This window comes from Synchytrium microbalum, assembly GCF_006535985.1.
Source record: "Synchytrium microbalum strain JEL517 chromosome Unknown SmJEL517_scf0047, whole genome shotgun sequence".
NCBI classification, from domain to species: Eukaryota; Fungi; Chytridiomycota; class Chytridiomycetes; order Synchytriales; family Synchytriaceae; genus Synchytrium; species Synchytrium microbalum.
The window spans coordinates 1-18,737 of NW_022158396.1; the positions used below are offsets into that span (position 1 = coordinate 1).

Genomic DNA, 18,737 nt, shown 5'->3' on the forward strand with positions numbered 1-18,737 from the left:
TTATGGTCGGCATGCTTTAGGCCACAGAAAGCTTTTCTGTAGCTTTGATGTCTTGTCGACTGGTGCCAGTTGTTACTTGATGATTGCGTCCTCTTCGAGCGATGGCGAGTTTATTCTTGCCTCCTCGAGTTGGAAGGGTGGTTGGCTCACTTCTGACGAGTGTGTATGAAAGGAAACGCGGTTGATGGATGGGTTGTCATAGCTTCAACTTTTTTTGTTTTGTACTTGTATCGTTGAACAATAAAGGAACGATAAAGAACGTATTTCTACGAATCTATTTTTTATGTTCTTATGTTATTGCACCTGAACTTTGACCCGCGCATGTCATGCATCACTCTCCGTTTCTTTTTTTTGTTCAGCATCCATCCCCAGTCATTGTCAAATGCTTGCACTGCTGTACGCACTGCAATCGATTCTTCCAGCACCAGGAGGCACTAGTACTACACCACCCTCAGCAGATATAGAACAGGGCAGCTTAGTCAATATGGACGTTGCCGAGACGAATTCGACGCATTTAACAGCAGCACAAAAGTATGAACTCATTACACGCAACCTGCCTGAAGTATTGGGTGGGCCAGAAATAAAGAAAGTACTAGATACACGCGATTTGTCCTTGTATTGGGGTACTGCTTCCACTGGAAAGCCTCATATTGGTTATTTCGTACCAATGACTAAAATCGCAGACTTTTTGCAGGCTGGGTGTCATGTATGTTTTTGATGATTTGAGACAGAGGTTGGATGTCATTTGATGCGTATATACATGATTGTTCATTCGCTTGTCTCTACTAGGTGACGGTACTAGTCGCTGACTTGCACGCATACTTGGACAACATGAAGGCTCCATGGGAACTCTTACGTCTTCGAGTCCAATACTATACCGAAATCATAAAAGCAATGCTCATGTCCATGGGCGTCCCCATCGACAAGCTCCGCTTCGTAACAGGAACTTCCTACCAGCTATCCAGAGAATACACCCTTGACGTCTATCGACTAGCTGCCATCATGACGGAACACGATGCCAAGAAAGCAGGTGCTGAGGTCGTCAAACAGGTCGAGTCTCCTCTCTTGTCTGGTCTGTTGTATCCGGGCTTGCAGGCTCTAGATGAAGAATACCTAAAAGTAGATGCTCAATTCGGTGGTGTGGACCAGCGCAAGATATTTGTGCTTGCAGAACAATACTTGCCTAAACTAGGGTACAAGAAACGGGCACACTTGATGAATACAATGGTTGGTGGTCTATCGGGCTCTAAAATGTCGTCTTCAGAACCGGATTCAAAAGTTGACTTGCTCGATGATGCTGATACCGTCATTCGAAAACTGGGTAAAGCCTTTTGTGAAGAAGGTAATATAACAGAAAACCCAATATTGCAGTTTATAAAAGTAGTGCTCTTCCCCGTCGCCTCTTTGAAATCGCCAAATCCTGTATTCTCGGTCAAACGACCTGAAAAGTTTGGTGGTGATGTGGACTTCCATTCTTATGAAGAATTGGAGGTCGCATTCAAGGATAAGAAATTGCATCCTGGTGATTTGAAGAAGGCATCGGCTATGGCTTTTAACGAATTGCTGGAACCGATTCGTAATATATTTAAAAGTCCTGAGCTTGTCAAGTTGACTGCAGAAGCCTATCCTGCTCCCAAACCAAAGGTTGCTGATGATGTCTCCAAACTAGGCAAGTTGTGGTGTTCAGACTGCATGACTGCATTATCTTCTTGGATTTTTTGACTCAACAATCTCGTCTCTTTACCCTCTAGATCTGGTGGTTGGTAAAATAGTCTCCATCAAACCACATCCAGAAGCCGACACCCTCTACATTGAACAAATCGACCTGGGCGAAGAAAAACCGCGCACTATAGTATCAGGTCTGGCCAAATACATCCCCATAGAAGACCTACAAAACCGTCTCGTAGTCGTCGCAGCAAACCTCAAACCAGCCAAACTCCGCGGTGTCTTGTCTGAAGGTATGGTCCTGGCTGCATCAAACGCAGACAAGACTATCGTCGAACTAGTAGACCCACCTGCGGGAACACCTGTTGGTGAACGTATTGTATTTGATGGGTTTGAACATGCCCCTGAAGCAGAGATTAAACCGAAACTAAAGATTTGGGAAAAGGTGTCGTTGCATTTCAAGACTAGTGAGGATGGAGTTTGTGTTTATAAGGATGGGGTTGTGTTTGGCACGTCGCTGGGTCCGTGTAGTGTTGTGTCTTTGAAGGGGGCTGCGATATCATAAAAACAATATAAGAGGATGAGGAAGGAGGTAGTTAGTTATATATAGACGTCATCCTGATATTGCAAGGACTGATCCAAGTTTGGTGCGAGTGATTCAGGTAAAAAATGGTGCTAGAGTCCTGGAGGATTTTTGATTCACAAATGGTTTTGAAATCGTTATTCGATACTCAAGAAGTTCTGCAGATACAGTTGAAAATACAGCTCCTTGACCACATACACAGACGAGAAGAAGTATTCCTGAAAACGACCACGCAAAACAAGGGCCAATCGTTATAAGCACACTCATGGGTAGTGACCCAAACGAGGAATAGATCAGAACTAGCGTGTCTTCAAATCTCAGATGCGACGATGTGTATATCAGAGGCTGAGCTCAGAGAAGAGGTCTGATATTTGTAGTTAAATGCAAGAATATAAATAAGCCGCGCGAATGGATTCCCAAGCTATGGTACTAGCAAATCCAAACGACTATTGTTGAACCAATTGATAATGAATATTTCTGTATTTGCCATGACAGAAGAAAACATTTGGTTTCCTTTCTATCTGAAGAGAGTTGCTGGCCATTGCTTCACTGACATATCCATCACTGAATTTCTGACCAAACGAAGGTAGGCAGGCCACAAGACGTCCATAACCGAACTTGACCAAGGCAGCTTTGACAGTACCGATAATTGATACACACAGCAGCACCACGATACAGCCCAGCCACAGCATCTGTCATCAAGCAAGTAGCTCCTAGCTTTCGCACTTCCGGGATGGCGACCCATATCTCTGTAATCATACTAGCGATTGCAGTGTACAACAGTTCGGTACCCCATTCTTCAAGACATTGGAAAGATATCCATTTCGTGCGTATGCTGAAGTGGCGGCTGCAACTCCTGTAGCTCGAATGGGTGGTGGGTTGTCGTCTAAACCGACAATGGGTTAAACACACTCACAACAAGTACACGGAGAGCAAGGAAGGTCAGCTACAAAGTGAGATTACCATTCATGGCTGGTACGTCGTCGTCTGAACACGGGCACGACGTTTGTTCATCTCATGTGCAAGCACACTAAATTCAGCTTGCTCTTCAGTGGTCAAGCGATCAAAAGCCTCGATGATCATCTATAAGACGAATCCGATGAGATGTAAGCGATATCAGTACCATTGTCTCGTCAGAAAATCTCACGTTTGCCGTTGGTTCAAAGATCAGATACGATCAAGTCAAACGCAGGAGTACAGAAGGTGATAGCGACAGGTGCTGTACCGTGTAGACAAAGATATCAGAAGGATTGATCCAGACAAGGAAAAGCCACTTGTTTCGACTTTCCGACAGCTGTTGCTTGGAGATGAGAGGTGACCAGCTGAACCATGTTGCACAGGGCAATTAGGTCTACAACTTTCGTGATCTTGACTGTTCTTGACTGTTTTGCCACGTATACGGTAGTTCGTCTCTTGGATTTATATCAACGAATGACCAATGGATCTCATTTAACACGTGAATCTACCTCCAAGCGCATTTAGTCACAGATTTGAGAGTTCATGAGATTGTGCATGTTTGAAACATTGGGATCTTCAGATTTTAAGGGCATCATCATGAATTGACAGAGATTGATGATTTCGAATAGCAGCTCTTCTAGTTCTCCGTATCCTGCGTTCAAATGAGACCCAGGTTCTTCGTGTTTGGCGAATGGATCTGCGACAGCAACACGAGTATGCGACTTCTGGCTACATAAGGCACCAAATTATCTCTACCACACTCTCACACGCACTCTGACATTCCTCAACCCAACTCTCCTTTCCTCAAAAATCCGAAAAAATGTCGCAACGAGCTCAAACAGTCTTGAAGCACTGTACAGACATTGTTCGGTAACCACCATCCATTCCATATTATGCATCCTATCATACTAATCCTCTCCTCTGATTCATAGTCGCTTCGACTACGAGACATACCTATGCACCATCTTTGCTCCAAAAGAAAGCCAGGCTGCCTTCTTTGCCATCAGAGCATTCAACGTGGAATTGTCCCAGATAAGAGAACATGTACGTGATGCCAATCTGGGTCGCATGCGCATGCAGTTCTGGAGAGAGACCATTGCTGCTGTCTACGAGGTATGTGGTTTGAACATGTGGTGTTTGGATCAAGACATTCGGAAGATTGAAGCTTTGGTGTTTATAGGGACGTCCGTCAAGTCATCCAGTAGCTGAACTCTTAGGAATGTGTCTTGAACACGTAGACTTGTCACAGTCGTGGTTTAAGCGCATTATTGCTGAAAGGGTACCATCCAACAACCAATCGTCATCCTCCTCAGCCCCTTTCTTTGCCAACACTTCTTTTCACATCTCATAGGAAGCAAACCTCATAGACCCACAATACACAACTATATCCGACGTCGAAAAATACGCTGAAAACACAGCTACATGCCTCCTCTACCTCCAACTCGAAGCTCTCGGACTGAAAGATGTACATGCAGACCACGCTGCATCTCATATCGGCAAAGCACTGGGGATTACAACACTGCTACGTGCGACGCCGTTTCATATTCGGGATAGGAGGTTTTATTTGCCTAGTCAGATATCTGCCAAGGTACGAGACGACAAAAATAGTTGTATGATATACCTCAAGATTGACACTCTTTGATCATAGCATGGAATATCAGTTGAAGAAATCATACGTAAAGGTCCAGCAAATGAAGCATTTCGACAAGTAGTGTATGAGGTAGCTACTGCTGCTAATGATCAAATCATTACGGCGAGAGCGCATGGTAAAGGTGTTCCTAAAGAGGCTGCTCCCGCTCTTTTGCTCTCTGTAAGTGCGGCTCTTATTCCTCTATTTGCATTATCCTTCTAAGTCTCATCGATACTATTAGATACCATGTGAGGAATACCTAAAGAGATTGGAAGCTACAAATTTTAACCTGTTTGATCCTAAACTGACTCAAAAGACTTGGAAACTGCCTTGGACGATTTGGAGTGCATCTCGTAATAGTAGATTCTAGAGTTTCACACTTAATTTATATTATAAAATACATGCGCATGGCCATTCTGTAGAGTACTACAAATGTTTGAATGTGAATGAGATTTGAGTATAGGTTGCATCTACTTGATTTAGGTGTCGTCTCATCGAATCTGAAGGGGAGCGAGCGAGAAAACATCGCATAGTCTCTCACACTTCCACCTCAAGGAAGTCATCCTACGTTGACTAAAGTCTGAATAAATTCAAGGAGAGTTAGTAGTACAGAGGCATTCTCACAAAAACTAGGAGAATCGAGTCATCAGCATCCTAGACACAAAAGATACAACTCTCTCCAAGATACCCCCAACCCGTTTCTGGTACACTCGTTGGTTTGACAATAGTTGGCCACTTGCTACTTTAATCCAACAATCCACATTCTTCGACGACACTTCCCCACTATATTGCCCCTTGTGAAAATCTCTGATAATATCCATTAGGGAAAAAAAGAGTTGACTTCAAACCTTTGATGATTTCGCGCATCTTCTCAGCACTGCTAGCAATACCATCTAGCTCCTGGCGGTTCTGATCAACCGAAGAAGTGTCCCCCATAACATCCTGCCAAGAGAGTAATCCAAAATACCTTGTTTTGGATAAGAGCATGGTATCATTGAAGACAAGCACGTACCAGCCGTTCACTGGAATCACGTGGGAACGGTGGTGATTCGAAGATTGTCTGATAGAAGGTAGCTGTAAGTGGATTATGAGCAACACGTTGTAAACGCGCCAAAAAAATGGAACTAGCGATTGGATGGATTAGGGCGAACTCACATTCAACAAACTTCAAATCCAAAAGCAGTGCGTTACAGTTCCCAGTTCCCAGCTACATGTCGATTCCGTTCAGTTCTCTTTCAAATCAAAACACCTTGAAAACGTTCAATGATACGTTAGCACACTGAAGGAGAAAAAACCTTATATAAGGATCACACCAAATTGCTTTGCAACACACCTTCTTATCCTCAGGCACGAACTCTGGCCAGTAGATATGCTTGATATATTCTCCCTACACCCAACCTCAAGCCCTTAACACGAATGGCACTTTTTAGTGCCAATTAAGATTTGTTTGTGATGGAGAGCTTGTTTGCTGGACGGGAAGTTGTTATTGGGAAGAAAGAGGCACTAGAAAGGACTTGATCTTGTATATTGGCAAAGTGAACAGGTCATGCTGTGAAAGGGTTCTTCGTTCCCCACTTTGAGGATTAACATCTAAATGGATCGAAATATCGTTAGGCGAAAAAAACAAAGTATGATATCACTCTCTAACATACTTGTAAGCCTGTTGGAACCAGCCATGTTTGAACATTCAGTCGCCCATACATAGCTTCTCGAGAGGTGAGTGTCCCAATATTGGCACCATTGAAGTTCAAGAGACTAGTTAATTTATATCAATAAATGCAAATGACGTCTCTCTGCTACAAAAGTTGATGAGGGGTATATTCGGTTGCAAATTCTTCTTTAATTTAGGTATGTGCTGACGGCATCTATGAAAAAAACCGAATTTGAGCGCATGAAACAAAATCCCAATTTATGTGAACACATCTCACGTTTATCAGGCCTATTGAAAATGAGAAAGTGTTAGGCCACAAAACATTCCACACCACAAGAACTGCCAGATATCAAATTCCAAAACGTACACGCAGAGAAAGTACGACTCCATCGAATTCCTAAACCGTTTCTTGTACACTTTTGGTTTGACAATGGTCGGCTGCTTGCCACCTCCACCCAATAATCCACTTTCCTTGACGACACTCTCCAGTCTCTTGTCCCATGTGAATGTTCTGATGAAATCTACCACCAAAAAAATGCCTTCAGAATGATCATTCGAAGGTTTCGACGTATCTTTTCACCACATACCAACAATTCCAACCACGAGCTCTTGTCGTTTCTGATCAACACCAACAAGGAGAGAGTAGTCCATAACACCTTGCTTGGATAGGAAGATTGTATCATTGAAGACACAGGCACGTAGCATACGTTTGCTGTGCTCGCGTAAGAATAGTGGTGACTCGTAAATGTCTATAGCGTGAAATGATTTCTGGTGAGGCTTTCAAAGCAAAAAAAACACCATTGGACTATCGTCATGCGGTGAAACTCACATTCGACGAAATTCAAATCCAAAAACACTTCACCACGTTTCCCAGTTGATTGTACATGTCGATTCCATTCAGATCCTTTCAGATCAAACACCTTAAGAGAGAAATAACAAGTCAGCGAAAAATTTATGTCACATAAAGCCAGCATTACACGGCTGCAAACATACCTTGATATCTTCCCGTCCAAAGAACAAGTCCTCCATAACAAACAAATCCAAACGAGTGCTCTTGTTGGTCAAGGTATGTTTGATTTTGATGGTGTAAAAGCCAAAAATCTTGGCCAAGGCAGTTGGGAGCTGGGAAAAACGTCTGAGGCCACAGTCAAAGTACGCTAAACAGCGCGCTCAGAATTACCTTAGTATTAGCAGCACGAGACATATGCTCCAAATACATTGGTGCAAAATGCTCAAATGCCTCTCGTTCGGCACGATTCAATTGCTTGATCATGAACCTTGTATCTATAAGAGTTCAGGACCTTGGGTAGATACAGCCTAGACTACTCAAGAAATCTTGCATTCGAAACTTTACCTCGAGTTTTCAAGAAAAGCATACGTGATTTTCCTCCAGATGAATCATATTTGAAACATCGTGCCAGAGATTCGATGTAGAGTTTCTCAATTCCACAAGCAGCTCGAAGTTCTTCAAATTCTTCAGCATAAAACACCTGACAGTTGAATTTGACCTGAGACCCGTCTAAACGCATCTCAATACTGTGAGTAAAGTCGGATGCCTCTATGTCTGTTGACTTTGACTGGCCGAGATTTGTTTTCTCACCTGGAAGTTTGCCAGCTTCTCCACCAATATCATCAAACTCGACACAGATCGGTTTCTCGCCCTCAGCATTAACACTAGCACCAGACCGCATTGCAGCAAGAGCCGCTTGATATTGCTTGGATCTGTATGACAGCAAGACGAAAAACAGCAGTGAGCAAAAACGGAGCAGTTCCAACGAATCATTAAACGTACCGCAAAGTAAATGCAATAATAGAACTAGGCTCATCTTCACGCAAAATGACTGGTGAGTCTGGATGAACATGTTCAAATGGAGACCTGTTTAATGAAACCAATAAGTGAGAAGGAAAAACAAGCGGCCAAGCTGGAATAAATTACCATGGATATTGCAACTGCCCCGTAATACCCGCAGACTCATCCTCGTCTCCATGAGTCTCCTCGTCAAACTCTTCCAATTCATCATCTCTCGGCACAGTCCATTCGAATTGTGGCCCTCCAATACGTTCATCAGCAATAGATTCAGTAATACAACCAGACGGCACGAAAAAGTGTCGTTCTCCTAATGGTGCTTTCGATGCTGGAGTCTTGGTATCTAGAGCATCAAGCACATTGACTGGCAAGAATGGAGTTGGTGCCAGTACTTCTTGGGTCATTGGGAATATATCAGAAGGAGCTACTAGAAGTACTTGATCTATTGCATCGGTATTGTGTAGGAAGCGCTTCGTGGATGGGTCCTTGAAGTGTTTGGGAGTCCAGTCTTTCAATTCTACCACCTAAATTTTGCAATGCTCGTTAGCAAAAAACGTCCCACTGAATGGAACTATGCCGTACCTCCAGGTTTGCTGGATCAGGCAATGCGTGAGCCTTTAAGAATACATCCATAGCTTCCCGCGAAGGTGACGTTCCCAATACTGGCAACATATCCGTTTGTGTCTCTCTTGGTGGCAAGGGTGGTGGAATAGTCACAGCAAGTTTGCTACTGTTTGTGATTGCCAGAGACCGTTTCTCATTCGGTGTGAGCGATATACCGAATATCTTCGCAAATATAGCATCCCATCTAGTCACATTACTCAAAAGCTCATGGTAGACAACGCTCAAGGCAAAGGTATCATCTTTTGCCGAGTTTGTGAATGCTCTTTGTAGCACTTGTAGCATATGTCTACGATCTCCAGCAGCTTGCCTTTGCAAACTGAGTATCTGGCTACGTCGTTCCTTGAATTGATGAATGTTTTGTGTGGTTTGATTATGTTCACGATCATGGTCAAGTAGGGACTGGAATCGTTTTCGTATGGATGCGTAGAGTCGATCGATCCGAGTATGGAGAGCGTCACGATCTTCTTCCTTGTTTTGTTCGTGTACACGTGCATCCCATTCTAGTTTCATGGATGGAAAGATGACTTCATACAGGTCAATCCTGCTGTACTCAACCTTGATTCCAAGTCCCCGATACGCAAACCATCTAAAAGCATATGCTTAGCTGACTTCTTGCGGCGGTATTTTTGGTTTTGCTTCTTCCCACATGCAAACCGTACCTAACGTGACATCGATGAATGTCATGGGGACACAAATTTGCTCGACAAGGTATTCCAGTATGATAAAATGTGAGCTCCAAATACTTTCCAAACGAGAATGCCCATGTATCTTCAGACATCTAACGAAAAGAATCCGACGATCAACAACAAAAAATAACCGTTTGGTTGTTGGGGCAAAGCTGACTTACCGGCACTGGCTGAGTCGACGCATGACAAATACGACACTCACTCCACATCAATATACTCTCATCCATTCCAGCTATGGGACATGCAAGTGTTTGCAAGATAACATTCACCTTGCCTTCACCATGTGCATAACTCCGAACATGATTCAACCATGGACGTTCACATCGACACAAGTAGCTAGACAGCATATATACACGTTCGATATATCTGCCTAACGGTATATCGGATTCTCCATAATAGTCAAAAGTTTGATATTCAGGAGGATGACAGGGCGTTGTGAGAGCACCACCAGAAGTAGATCGAAGGACTATAATTGACTGATAATCGAATGGACTCAGAGTCAATTCATCGATTTCATGATGCCCATTCTCCATTCCAGGTCGGATTGATATTGGTGCTAGCGGTGGTAGAGGGCTGGAGGCTCCTACATTTCGATGACTAGGGGTTCGCGCAGCCAGTTCACGCTGCTTCGAAAGGGTATATGGTGGTGGGATAATTACATTGGGCGATGATGAGAGAATGGTCTTCTCATAGACTTGAATAGACTTTTCAAGTGCCGATTTTTTACTGCGTGTATTAGTATTCTCGTCCTCGATTACAGGTGCTGGTGCTACGGAAGCTACTGACGTAGGCAATAAGGCGAATTCGTCTTGGAGAAGTGAGGTCTCTAGTCTCAGATTATATGCTACTTGGATCATAAATCGTGCCAGAGTCTTGATTTCACCTAGTTCATCTGCAGGTCGACCTCTCAACACTAGTGTACATCCTACTTCCTTACGTGCTCCTTCAAAAAGCAAGAAGGATTTGCGATGTCGTGGTATATCTGGATGGAAGTAAGTCTGCATTCGAAAGAGTCGACATGTCCCGAGGCGAGGTGACTGGGCAAGCTTCTCGAATGTTACGATATCCGCCTGTGTACTTCTAGCTATAGATTCCATTACAGATGGCTTTACATTGGCAATCACAGTAACTCGAGCTTCGAGCAAGTATTCCATTGAATACCGACTGACACCTCTTTCGACCAATACAAGATCTGGTTTCAGAGTCAATATACGAGCAATCAGCTTTTGCGCGTGCTCCTTTTCTTGAGACACGACTGCTTCAATACTCAAATCTACAGTTTCAGCAGCTTCTACGGGTCTATATTCGAGAGCAAAGGCCAATAGTAGGATTTGTGGATTGGCGATGGGCACTGGCATTAACTTGTGTGGCACACTCTTGGAAAATACAACGCCATCTATATACATAGAATCAGAAGGTAGACCACCTGGAATACGTTTGATTTTTACATAAGTATTCGGATCTGGCGAGTCTCCAGATTTGACATCAGGGTGTAGCGATTCAGATACTTTAAGCATTAGGTTTATAAATACGGGCTCCCATTCTGCTGGGTTCCCAATATGGAATTCGTGAAGCACTTGGGATAGGAGTGCTTTCAGGTGATTGACTGCTACAGCGTTGATTTGTATTGTTGAAGCAGGTCTTCGAATACGATGAAGTGTCGGCCGTCGAGTCACAAGACCACCAGACGAAGCTGGCATCTCACTACCTTCAGCTTCAAGTCGTTGTATAAGATGCTTGAGACTCGCTGGAACACCACCTCTACCAGTATCACTCTTCTTTCTAGCATGACCAGGCCTAAAATCTATACCAGATGTACTCAGTGCATTGGCAATACCGACAGCAGCAGGATTGATCTCTTCTTCGTCGTCATCGTCTTCGTCTGACTCGTCATCTGTTTGTCGTTCAACGTCTGATGGATATTTCAATGATGATGATTCATATAGAGCCTCGTGCAATTCACGCTCTAATACACGAGCATCAGATCCCCGACGAGTAAGAGTAGTTGATGGTGAACCACGATGGTGTCTTTGTATGCTCCAGTTCTCCTCGTGCGCCAATGCCAAGTCATGATTTGGATAATCTAAGCCCCGTACTGACAAGTCAGATAAGGACATCCGATCATCATCTATACCACGACGATCATATGCGTCGGCATAGCTAGGAACTGGGTCTTCATCCTTGCCCTGACAGAAGACGCAAATCCTGAGAATCGTTGACGTGTCAGATCCCTTTGAATGCATGGAGCTATGGAAAGGACGGCAAAGGACACTTAAATAAAGCAAAATATTGAATTCAAACCTCATTTCGCCCGAGATCTGAAAGTTTGCAGCACTTTGCACGACAGCACATTTGGAGCAAAATACCTGGAGTGTTGTATATGTGAGCAAACTCGCTGCAACGATGAGGTAAAGACACGTACTTGTCCACAGATGCGACAATGGTGCTTTCTTCTGAGAACTGAAAAAGGCTGATTGCAGCCATAGCATTTAACTGCCTGTATCCAAAATCCACAAGATTAGATCACGAAAGCTCAAGATCCGAACCAGTTCCTTTACAGACCTTGGCATCTTCCATCCAGAACTCTCTGGAGCGTAGCCGTCGAATAGTATTCATACTTCCAAAAGAATCATCACCAGTTTCGCTGGAGGGAGATCTCAACACAACATCACTTTCTGTTGGTGTTTCGAGCGATTGAAAGCTATCATTTGCATGCTCGTACGGAGCAATCGCTAATGAAGATGAGCTTCCACTCGTTTTCCTTTGCTTTCTCCGGTGCGGGGCAAAGAGCTTCATTATATCAGTCACCACCTGTTTTCCAAACACCGATCAAGCGAGGGTTTAAGAGGGCGAGAACGGAAAGAATAAAAAAGGACAAAATCACGTGTCAAATATGCCACCGAATTCAGCGAATACTAGAACGCGTCCGCCAAGTCTCATTCGAATCGTGATGGAATTGGATGGCTGAAGTTTATAACAATTTAAGAATTATGGATAGACACTTGTCAAAATCAGTTACAACGCACAGCCTATAAGTGTTTCGACCTTCCTCAGCAACCATTAACCACAGGCGAGCCTTAGCCTTAACCAATGGACAACCCTTGGACTTTCCCTGGTGCCCTCACGCAATCCAAACCTTGGTCGAGATGCGTGCTAGTTTCGCTCCCGTTCTGCTTCGAAACACATCCTTAGCCAACATTGATGTGTTTGTCATTGCCATAGTAAGAAGTCCCGTCAACCTTGGATGATGTTTGAACTGTGATGCCATAACATTGGTCTGTTGGTATTGAAACTAGCAATCACAGTGGACGAGAGCGGGTTGCGCTATGGTAAAAGCTCCCTCCCTCCCTTGACCGACGACATAAAGATACCGCTTCCCAATGTTCTGCAAAGATTGCTGTTGATGAAATTGGAGTGAGATGTGAGTAGCAGTAGTGCCGATTACAAGAAATAGAATACAAAATGGGCACTAATGACATTTCCTCTTTGCTCTGCAACGATTACGCACAGGCGAACCAAAGTCTTAACATATGGACAATCCGATGAAGCCATCACGCATCCAAACCGAAGTCGAGATTTGTGCTAGAGGCGCTCCCGCTTTGCTTCGAAACACATCCTTATCCAAAGCTGATGTGCTTGTCATTGCAAAAGTGCAAAGTCCAATAGACCGAAGTGAATGTTTGAACTGCGAAGCCATAACCTAGGTCTGTTGGTATTAAAACCAGCATGCACAGTGGACGAGAGCGGATTGCGTTTTGGTGGCGTTTTGGTATGACCTCCCTCCCTCCCTTGACCTGACAACGTGAAACTGCCGTCTCCCAAATGTCCTGCAAATGTATATGAAGATAGCGTGAGATATGAGTAGGCCTATAAGGCCATTTCAATCCCTTTGTTCTCATTGTATACTGCAATCCAGAGCAGTGTCTCCCCCTCCCGATTGGCAAGTTCTCCTCAGACAACGAGATCGAAACCAGACGTTCCGAAGAGAAGCAAATAATGGAAAGAGATTCATTAATAGTCAATAGATACACAACCATGCGGGATTGCGACATTGGCAGTTGCAGCCCAGAAAGGTGCGATACCCATACCAATTCAACACTCTTACGCAATTTAAACCACCCCAACGAGAAAACGGCAGGAAGGGAAGATTACAGCATGTTCAAAGATATTGATGCCTGCTCTGTATGTCACATGATTGTCCATACCATCGTATTCAATGTTGCTCTGTGATTATTCTGAGTACAGCAACGACACCATAACCAAGAGAGTATGTGGATCATGCAGAATCTGGTAGATTTCTCAGCTGACGATATTCTATACTTTGGTTGGCATTGTCAGACTTGCCTCACTCAGGTTTCCAAATTTGTCACCAGATAGATCAGACTGGCATTTACGTTGAGATGTGTTAAGCAATATAGTCTTAACAGATCCCTGCAATTCTAATACAAATACATATTTAGTCATCTGTTGCCTCCAGATCACTCATAGCACTTTTTTACCTTGTTAGTTGAGCAACGAACAACTATGAGCGACACTACAGTGCTCTGGATTCAGCTCTTTAAGCGAGATGCTGAAAACGCTGACGAATCATTCGCTGCACTTCATAAATTGGGACTTGCAGCGAAAGTCGAAGTACACGTCACTGTGACTAATATCGATGGACTCCGCAAATATCTCATTAATCATGAAGACTTCAAGAAGTCATTAGATGGCATCAAAGCACATCAATTATATGTATATATGGATGCAGAATGCAAATCGCCACTGAAACCAAGTACATCAATCACCCAAATCGAAACATCAGACGACAATCCATTGAGAGTCGTAAGACCAAGACAAACTGGAGTAGCACCCGGATTGCAGCCTTCCACTCTTAGTCAAGGTATTTAAAGACAGGTCAATTGATTCTCTCACAAAAATTGCATCAATTTCTTTTTTAGATTCTCGCTTTTGGACATCACTATTAGATAATCTTCTTCAGCCTGTACAGTTGTCTTCTGGTGATCTTCCTACTCATGTTATTGAGCAACACCTGCAAAGCAAACTTCTTGCTCCACTACCACTACTCGTTCCCATCACTGAACTCTTATTGCCTGGTGATTTGATTGGTTTGAAGAATGAGTTTGTCCAAATTCCTACAAACTCTTCTGTTGCTTTAAGAGACGTAGCAATTATCGTAATGCAAGTCTTGAGAGGACAGCGAGTTGGTCTTGGCCAGCACTCAGGTTCGAGCCTCCATCGCACACAAAGGCTTTGCCACTCATATTTCATTTCAACAGGAATTTCACTATGGGATTCCATTTTATGTACTCCACTTCAACTGTTTGCACAAACCGTCAATATTTCTGTCGAAGTTAGCCGCAATGAAGAACCTTTGCAAAGCACTGACTCCTTCAGACCAGATTCTATATTATACTTTGACAATCTACTTATGGTCTTTGGTCAAGAGAAGGTAGACACCAATATTGGCAAAGCAGAACTGAACTTGAATAAGATGAATGAACCTCTCAGTGCCATCTTTTATGGAAATGTCAAAACATGCTTCGCTTATGCAGCTGATTTTCGGAAATTGAGGTTAGATTGTAAGATCGCTCTTCTTTCGCTTGATTCTTTACTTAAGTACATTTCCCATTCAAGATTATATAGTATCAACGCAAATGGAGCCAGATCTATGTTATCACCTGAATTTAATTTGACAACATCAACTGGTCGCTTGAACGCTTTATTCTCTGTAGTCAATGTTTTTCGCCTGATCCGTGGTTTGATGTTACTCAATGAAGCTGATGCATTTAGCCCGAAATGGTCGTTATCTAGAGAATATGAACGTGGCATGACTGTGAGTAATTAGAGAAAGAACCTGTGTTACGAGTGCTAACAACCCTTAAATTGATTAGACTACTTTACTATTTCGTAATACTTTTATGATAAAAACGATACGTATTCCTTGGGAGAACGCTACAATCGATGTAAGATTCTCACTTGCATCAGTTTAAGCGACGACCACCCTAAGTTCGCTCCAACAGGATTTAAGACTCGCTCATTCAGTCGACTCTCCGTATCTAATCAAGCGCATCAAGGAGGTGGTTACCTATGGCTCATACAGTTTCCATCTGGCTCCAATTGGCACCAACATTAGGAATATTCGTGAACCACATACTGGTCGCAAGCTTTGCTACTGTATCTTGAAAGGATTGGAGGTAGGATTGCGTTTCAATTCAAGTCGGTTATGTGGATAATGAAGACGCACCATCAATAAGGCTCTTCATTCTGCTGGTATTGTTCATCGAGATATTCGCTTGGACAATATGATTCAGGTGGAGAACAGGTTTATACTGATAGATTTGGAGCATTGCGGAAAGCCTGGGCCGCTACTACCAGGATTTAGAAGCATATTTGTGCCACAAGTAAAGCTTGGCAAACACAAAATGTCTTACACTTATGGCTGTGACATATGGATGTTGATGCAGACTTTACGTACTATGGAATTTGTTGGAGCGGATCCACAAATGCAGGGATTTATCAAAGAGATGATCAATTTGGTAGAGTATTGCCCTGACGACCCACGTCTTTCTGAGAAAACCCTCGCTTCGACTATGTTAAGTCATGAAGTCTTTAAAAGTATCAGTATTTGAAGGCTTGAAATGCATACATGTATATAGTTACTTGTATTAAAATCAAACTACAGAAACAAAACACACAAATTTGGGTGTGCGCGAACACACTAGTATATTGTAATCCGACATAAATCCATTTCTCGAAGGCATTCAGCTTCATGCTATCTTCAACACTACAAAATACTCTAAGACGAGAACAGTTTAGGATTTGCAAACTATCTCGTCAAGTTAGTATCGTACAAGACTTGATGTCTTCCTGCAGACTTCAACTTGTGTTTCAGCATTTCATTAAAGAAATTCTCTTGCGAAGTCGTTAAAATCGTCGAGAAAGGAAAAATGGGGGTCCCCAAACGTTTTGTTTTGATGGCAACCCCCCCCCCCCCCTTGTTTGACTCTTTTTTAATCTCACAGAACTGTTATATAATAACTTCAGATCTCTTGCAGCAGTTCCCCAGTTCCTAAGCTGAGACCACGTTCTCGAGCATGAGATTGATTTGATCCATCAGATCAATAAGAAATTAGGAATGCAACGATGTACTCCTGGTGGAAGTAGCCCAGGAGGAAGTAATAACAATAATGGAGATAATGGTAATGGCAATAATGGTGGATCTAACTCGAACGGCAACAACGAGAATGTTGCTCCAGTTGACAATGGACGCAATCGATCCTTTTCGTTTACTCAAGACGAGATAGCTCAACTGGTAGCTGCAATGAGGTCAGTTTTGAATGCCAATCCAAGAATGAGTTTGACTACCAACAATTGGGAAGCAATTCGAGTTGCGTATATTGATCCAAACATCCACATTACACAATTTTCACAGCTTACAGAATGTTCACATCAGCACACAAAAAATCTGCAATGGAAGCAATTTTACCCATAGAACATTCTAGAAACAGACGGCAACGATTCCAACGATTCCGACGACGTCAACGTTTCCAATGGCAACAACAATTCCAATGACAGTCAACGATTCCAATGGCAACAACGATTCCAATGGCAATCAACGATTCCAACGGCGACAATGAACGTAATTCAGAGCCCACTTCGGACAAGAAAACCGACCGCACGGAGGGATGTGTGAGCAGGCAGTAAGTAGTTAAAAAAGGAACATTACGTCACGAACTCTCACTGACGTCCAGCACTACTATTTTCTCTTGGGGCGCGCTAACGGCCAGTTAACCTCAAGCTCCGTCAACATGCCTCCATTAACGGACAATTCCATTGACAAGAGTGGGGTTTCAATCAGCGCTGTACGTTTCATCTTGTCTTCCGTGTTTTTGTTGAATTGCCCAGATCTCTTGCATCAAGTGTAATTTTGAATATTACATTACGTATTTGCCAACAGCATGGCTCTCTGAAGCCATTTTCCGGTCACTTTTCTCAACAACGTCGTCCAAATGTGCTGCATCTACTCACACAATTTGGAAACCTTAGGAACTGGAGGTCGAGGAAGCGCTACCTGATGTCTTCAAGAGTAAACGGCAATGGCTACCACCTTATGGTAGAGGTATATATGGAGGTCAAGTACTAGGGTATGTTTTGATGTCCTGCTCAGATTCGTCAGAAGCGCCAGCTGATATACTTGTTTGCCAGGCAAGCTCTAGCATCTGCCATGAAAACCGTGGGATCTCAATTCCGAGCACACTCGATGCATTCGTACTTTTTACTCCCAGCTGACCACACCATTCCAGTCTGGTATCATGTTGAACGAGTGCGGGACGGTCGCAATTTCATAACACGGAACGTGGCAGCTAAACAGCGGGACCGTGTGATATTCGAAGCCATGGTTAGCTTCAAAACACCGGAAGCGAGTGTAGTCAAGTATCAACTTCCTATGCCAATCGATGGGCTGCCTCAACCGGAAGATTGTGAAAGGAGGGACGAGAGAGTGGTGGCTATTGTCAATCATCCAATGATATCAAGGTATTTTCATCCAAAATCTCGACAGCTGATGAAAATTGAAGAAGTAGGTCCTCCTTTACATTGTACTGCATACTCTGTCTCGCTCAGACTGAATGAACTCGCTTTAGACAACTCCATCGTTTGACATCATCGACGTCAGCGATCACCACTTTGCGTTTGCCGATGGTTCAATGGCATCGAAATCGGGTAGACTGCTCTTCTGGTTAAAAACCAAGGAACGGCTCTCAGATGATCCGATGCAGCACCAAAGTGCTCTCATGTTTATCAGTGATAGATGGCTGTTAGGCAGCGGGTCAGTCAGACATGGGACGTGGTATTCAGACACGAATCCACAAGTGACGATGATGGCAACTTTGGATCATACCGTTTGGTAAGCTGCTGGCGTTAGCATATATGAAGTTGTCTCACACTCGTTTGTCAGGATGCATGCAGACTTCCGAATTGATGAATATCTTTTAATGATAATGGAGAATGTGTGGACTGGAGACGGACGTTCGTTAGCCCATGGACGATTTTATAGTAGAGATGGACGCTTAGTGGCTTCATGTACTCAAGAAGGCTTGATACGAACCGAGTACAAGGATCCCAAACTGTAG

General features: G+C 43.4%; 4 protein-coding genes across 4 annotated transcripts; 3 read left to right on the forward strand and 1 right to left on the reverse strand.

The window, feature by feature from the left end:
* Positions 1-359: 359 nt before the first annotated feature.
* On the forward strand, positions 360-2,230 carry SmJEL517_g05315 (tyrosine---tRNA ligase; the record flags this gene model as incomplete). The annotated part of the gene is made up of 3 exons (XM_031171241.1): positions 360-706; positions 790-1,681; positions 1,752-2,230. The coding sequence occupies exons 1-3, from the start codon at positions 383-385 to the stop codon at positions 2,228-2,230; spliced, it is 1,695 nt and encodes a 564-aa protein (XP_031022760.1). The 5' UTR covers positions 360-382.
* Positions 2,231-4,025: 1,795 nt separating this feature from the next.
* SmJEL517_g05316 (uncharacterized protein) lies at positions 4,026-5,205 on the forward strand (the record flags this gene model as incomplete). Its single annotated transcript, XM_031171242.1, has 6 exons — positions 4,026-4,075; positions 4,138-4,318; positions 4,386-4,484; positions 4,557-4,793; positions 4,854-5,015; positions 5,077-5,205. The coding sequence occupies 6 exons, from the start codon at positions 4,026-4,028 to the stop codon at positions 5,203-5,205; spliced, it is 858 nt and encodes a 285-aa protein (XP_031022761.1).
* A 1,469-nt stretch (positions 5,206-6,674) lies between these two features.
* On the reverse strand, positions 6,675-12,219 carry SmJEL517_g05317 (uncharacterized protein; the record flags this gene model as incomplete). Its single annotated transcript, XM_031171243.1, has 16 exons — positions 6,675-6,700; positions 6,764-6,774; positions 6,854-7,007; positions 7,074-7,235; positions 7,316-7,406; positions 7,480-7,608; positions 7,667-7,770; positions 7,841-8,005; positions 8,087-8,208; positions 8,279-8,362; positions 8,423-8,817; positions 8,876-9,503; positions 9,577-9,695; positions 9,765-11,808; positions 12,026-12,096; positions 12,166-12,219. 16 exons carry the CDS (start codon positions 12,217-12,219, stop codon positions 6,675-6,677), a joined length of 4,359 nt encoding a protein of 1,452 aa, XP_031022762.1.
* A 1,908-nt stretch (positions 12,220-14,127) lies between these two features.
* SmJEL517_g05318 (uncharacterized protein) lies at positions 14,128-18,737 on the forward strand (the record flags this gene model as incomplete). Its single annotated transcript, XM_031171244.1, has 12 exons — positions 14,128-14,485; positions 14,544-14,828; positions 14,883-15,177; positions 15,250-15,439; positions 15,498-15,569; positions 15,627-15,800; positions 15,861-16,007; positions 16,724-16,918; positions 17,653-17,750; positions 17,812-18,184; positions 18,249-18,511; positions 18,563-18,737. 12 exons carry the CDS (start codon positions 14,128-14,130, stop codon positions 18,735-18,737), a joined length of 2,625 nt encoding a protein of 874 aa, XP_031022763.1.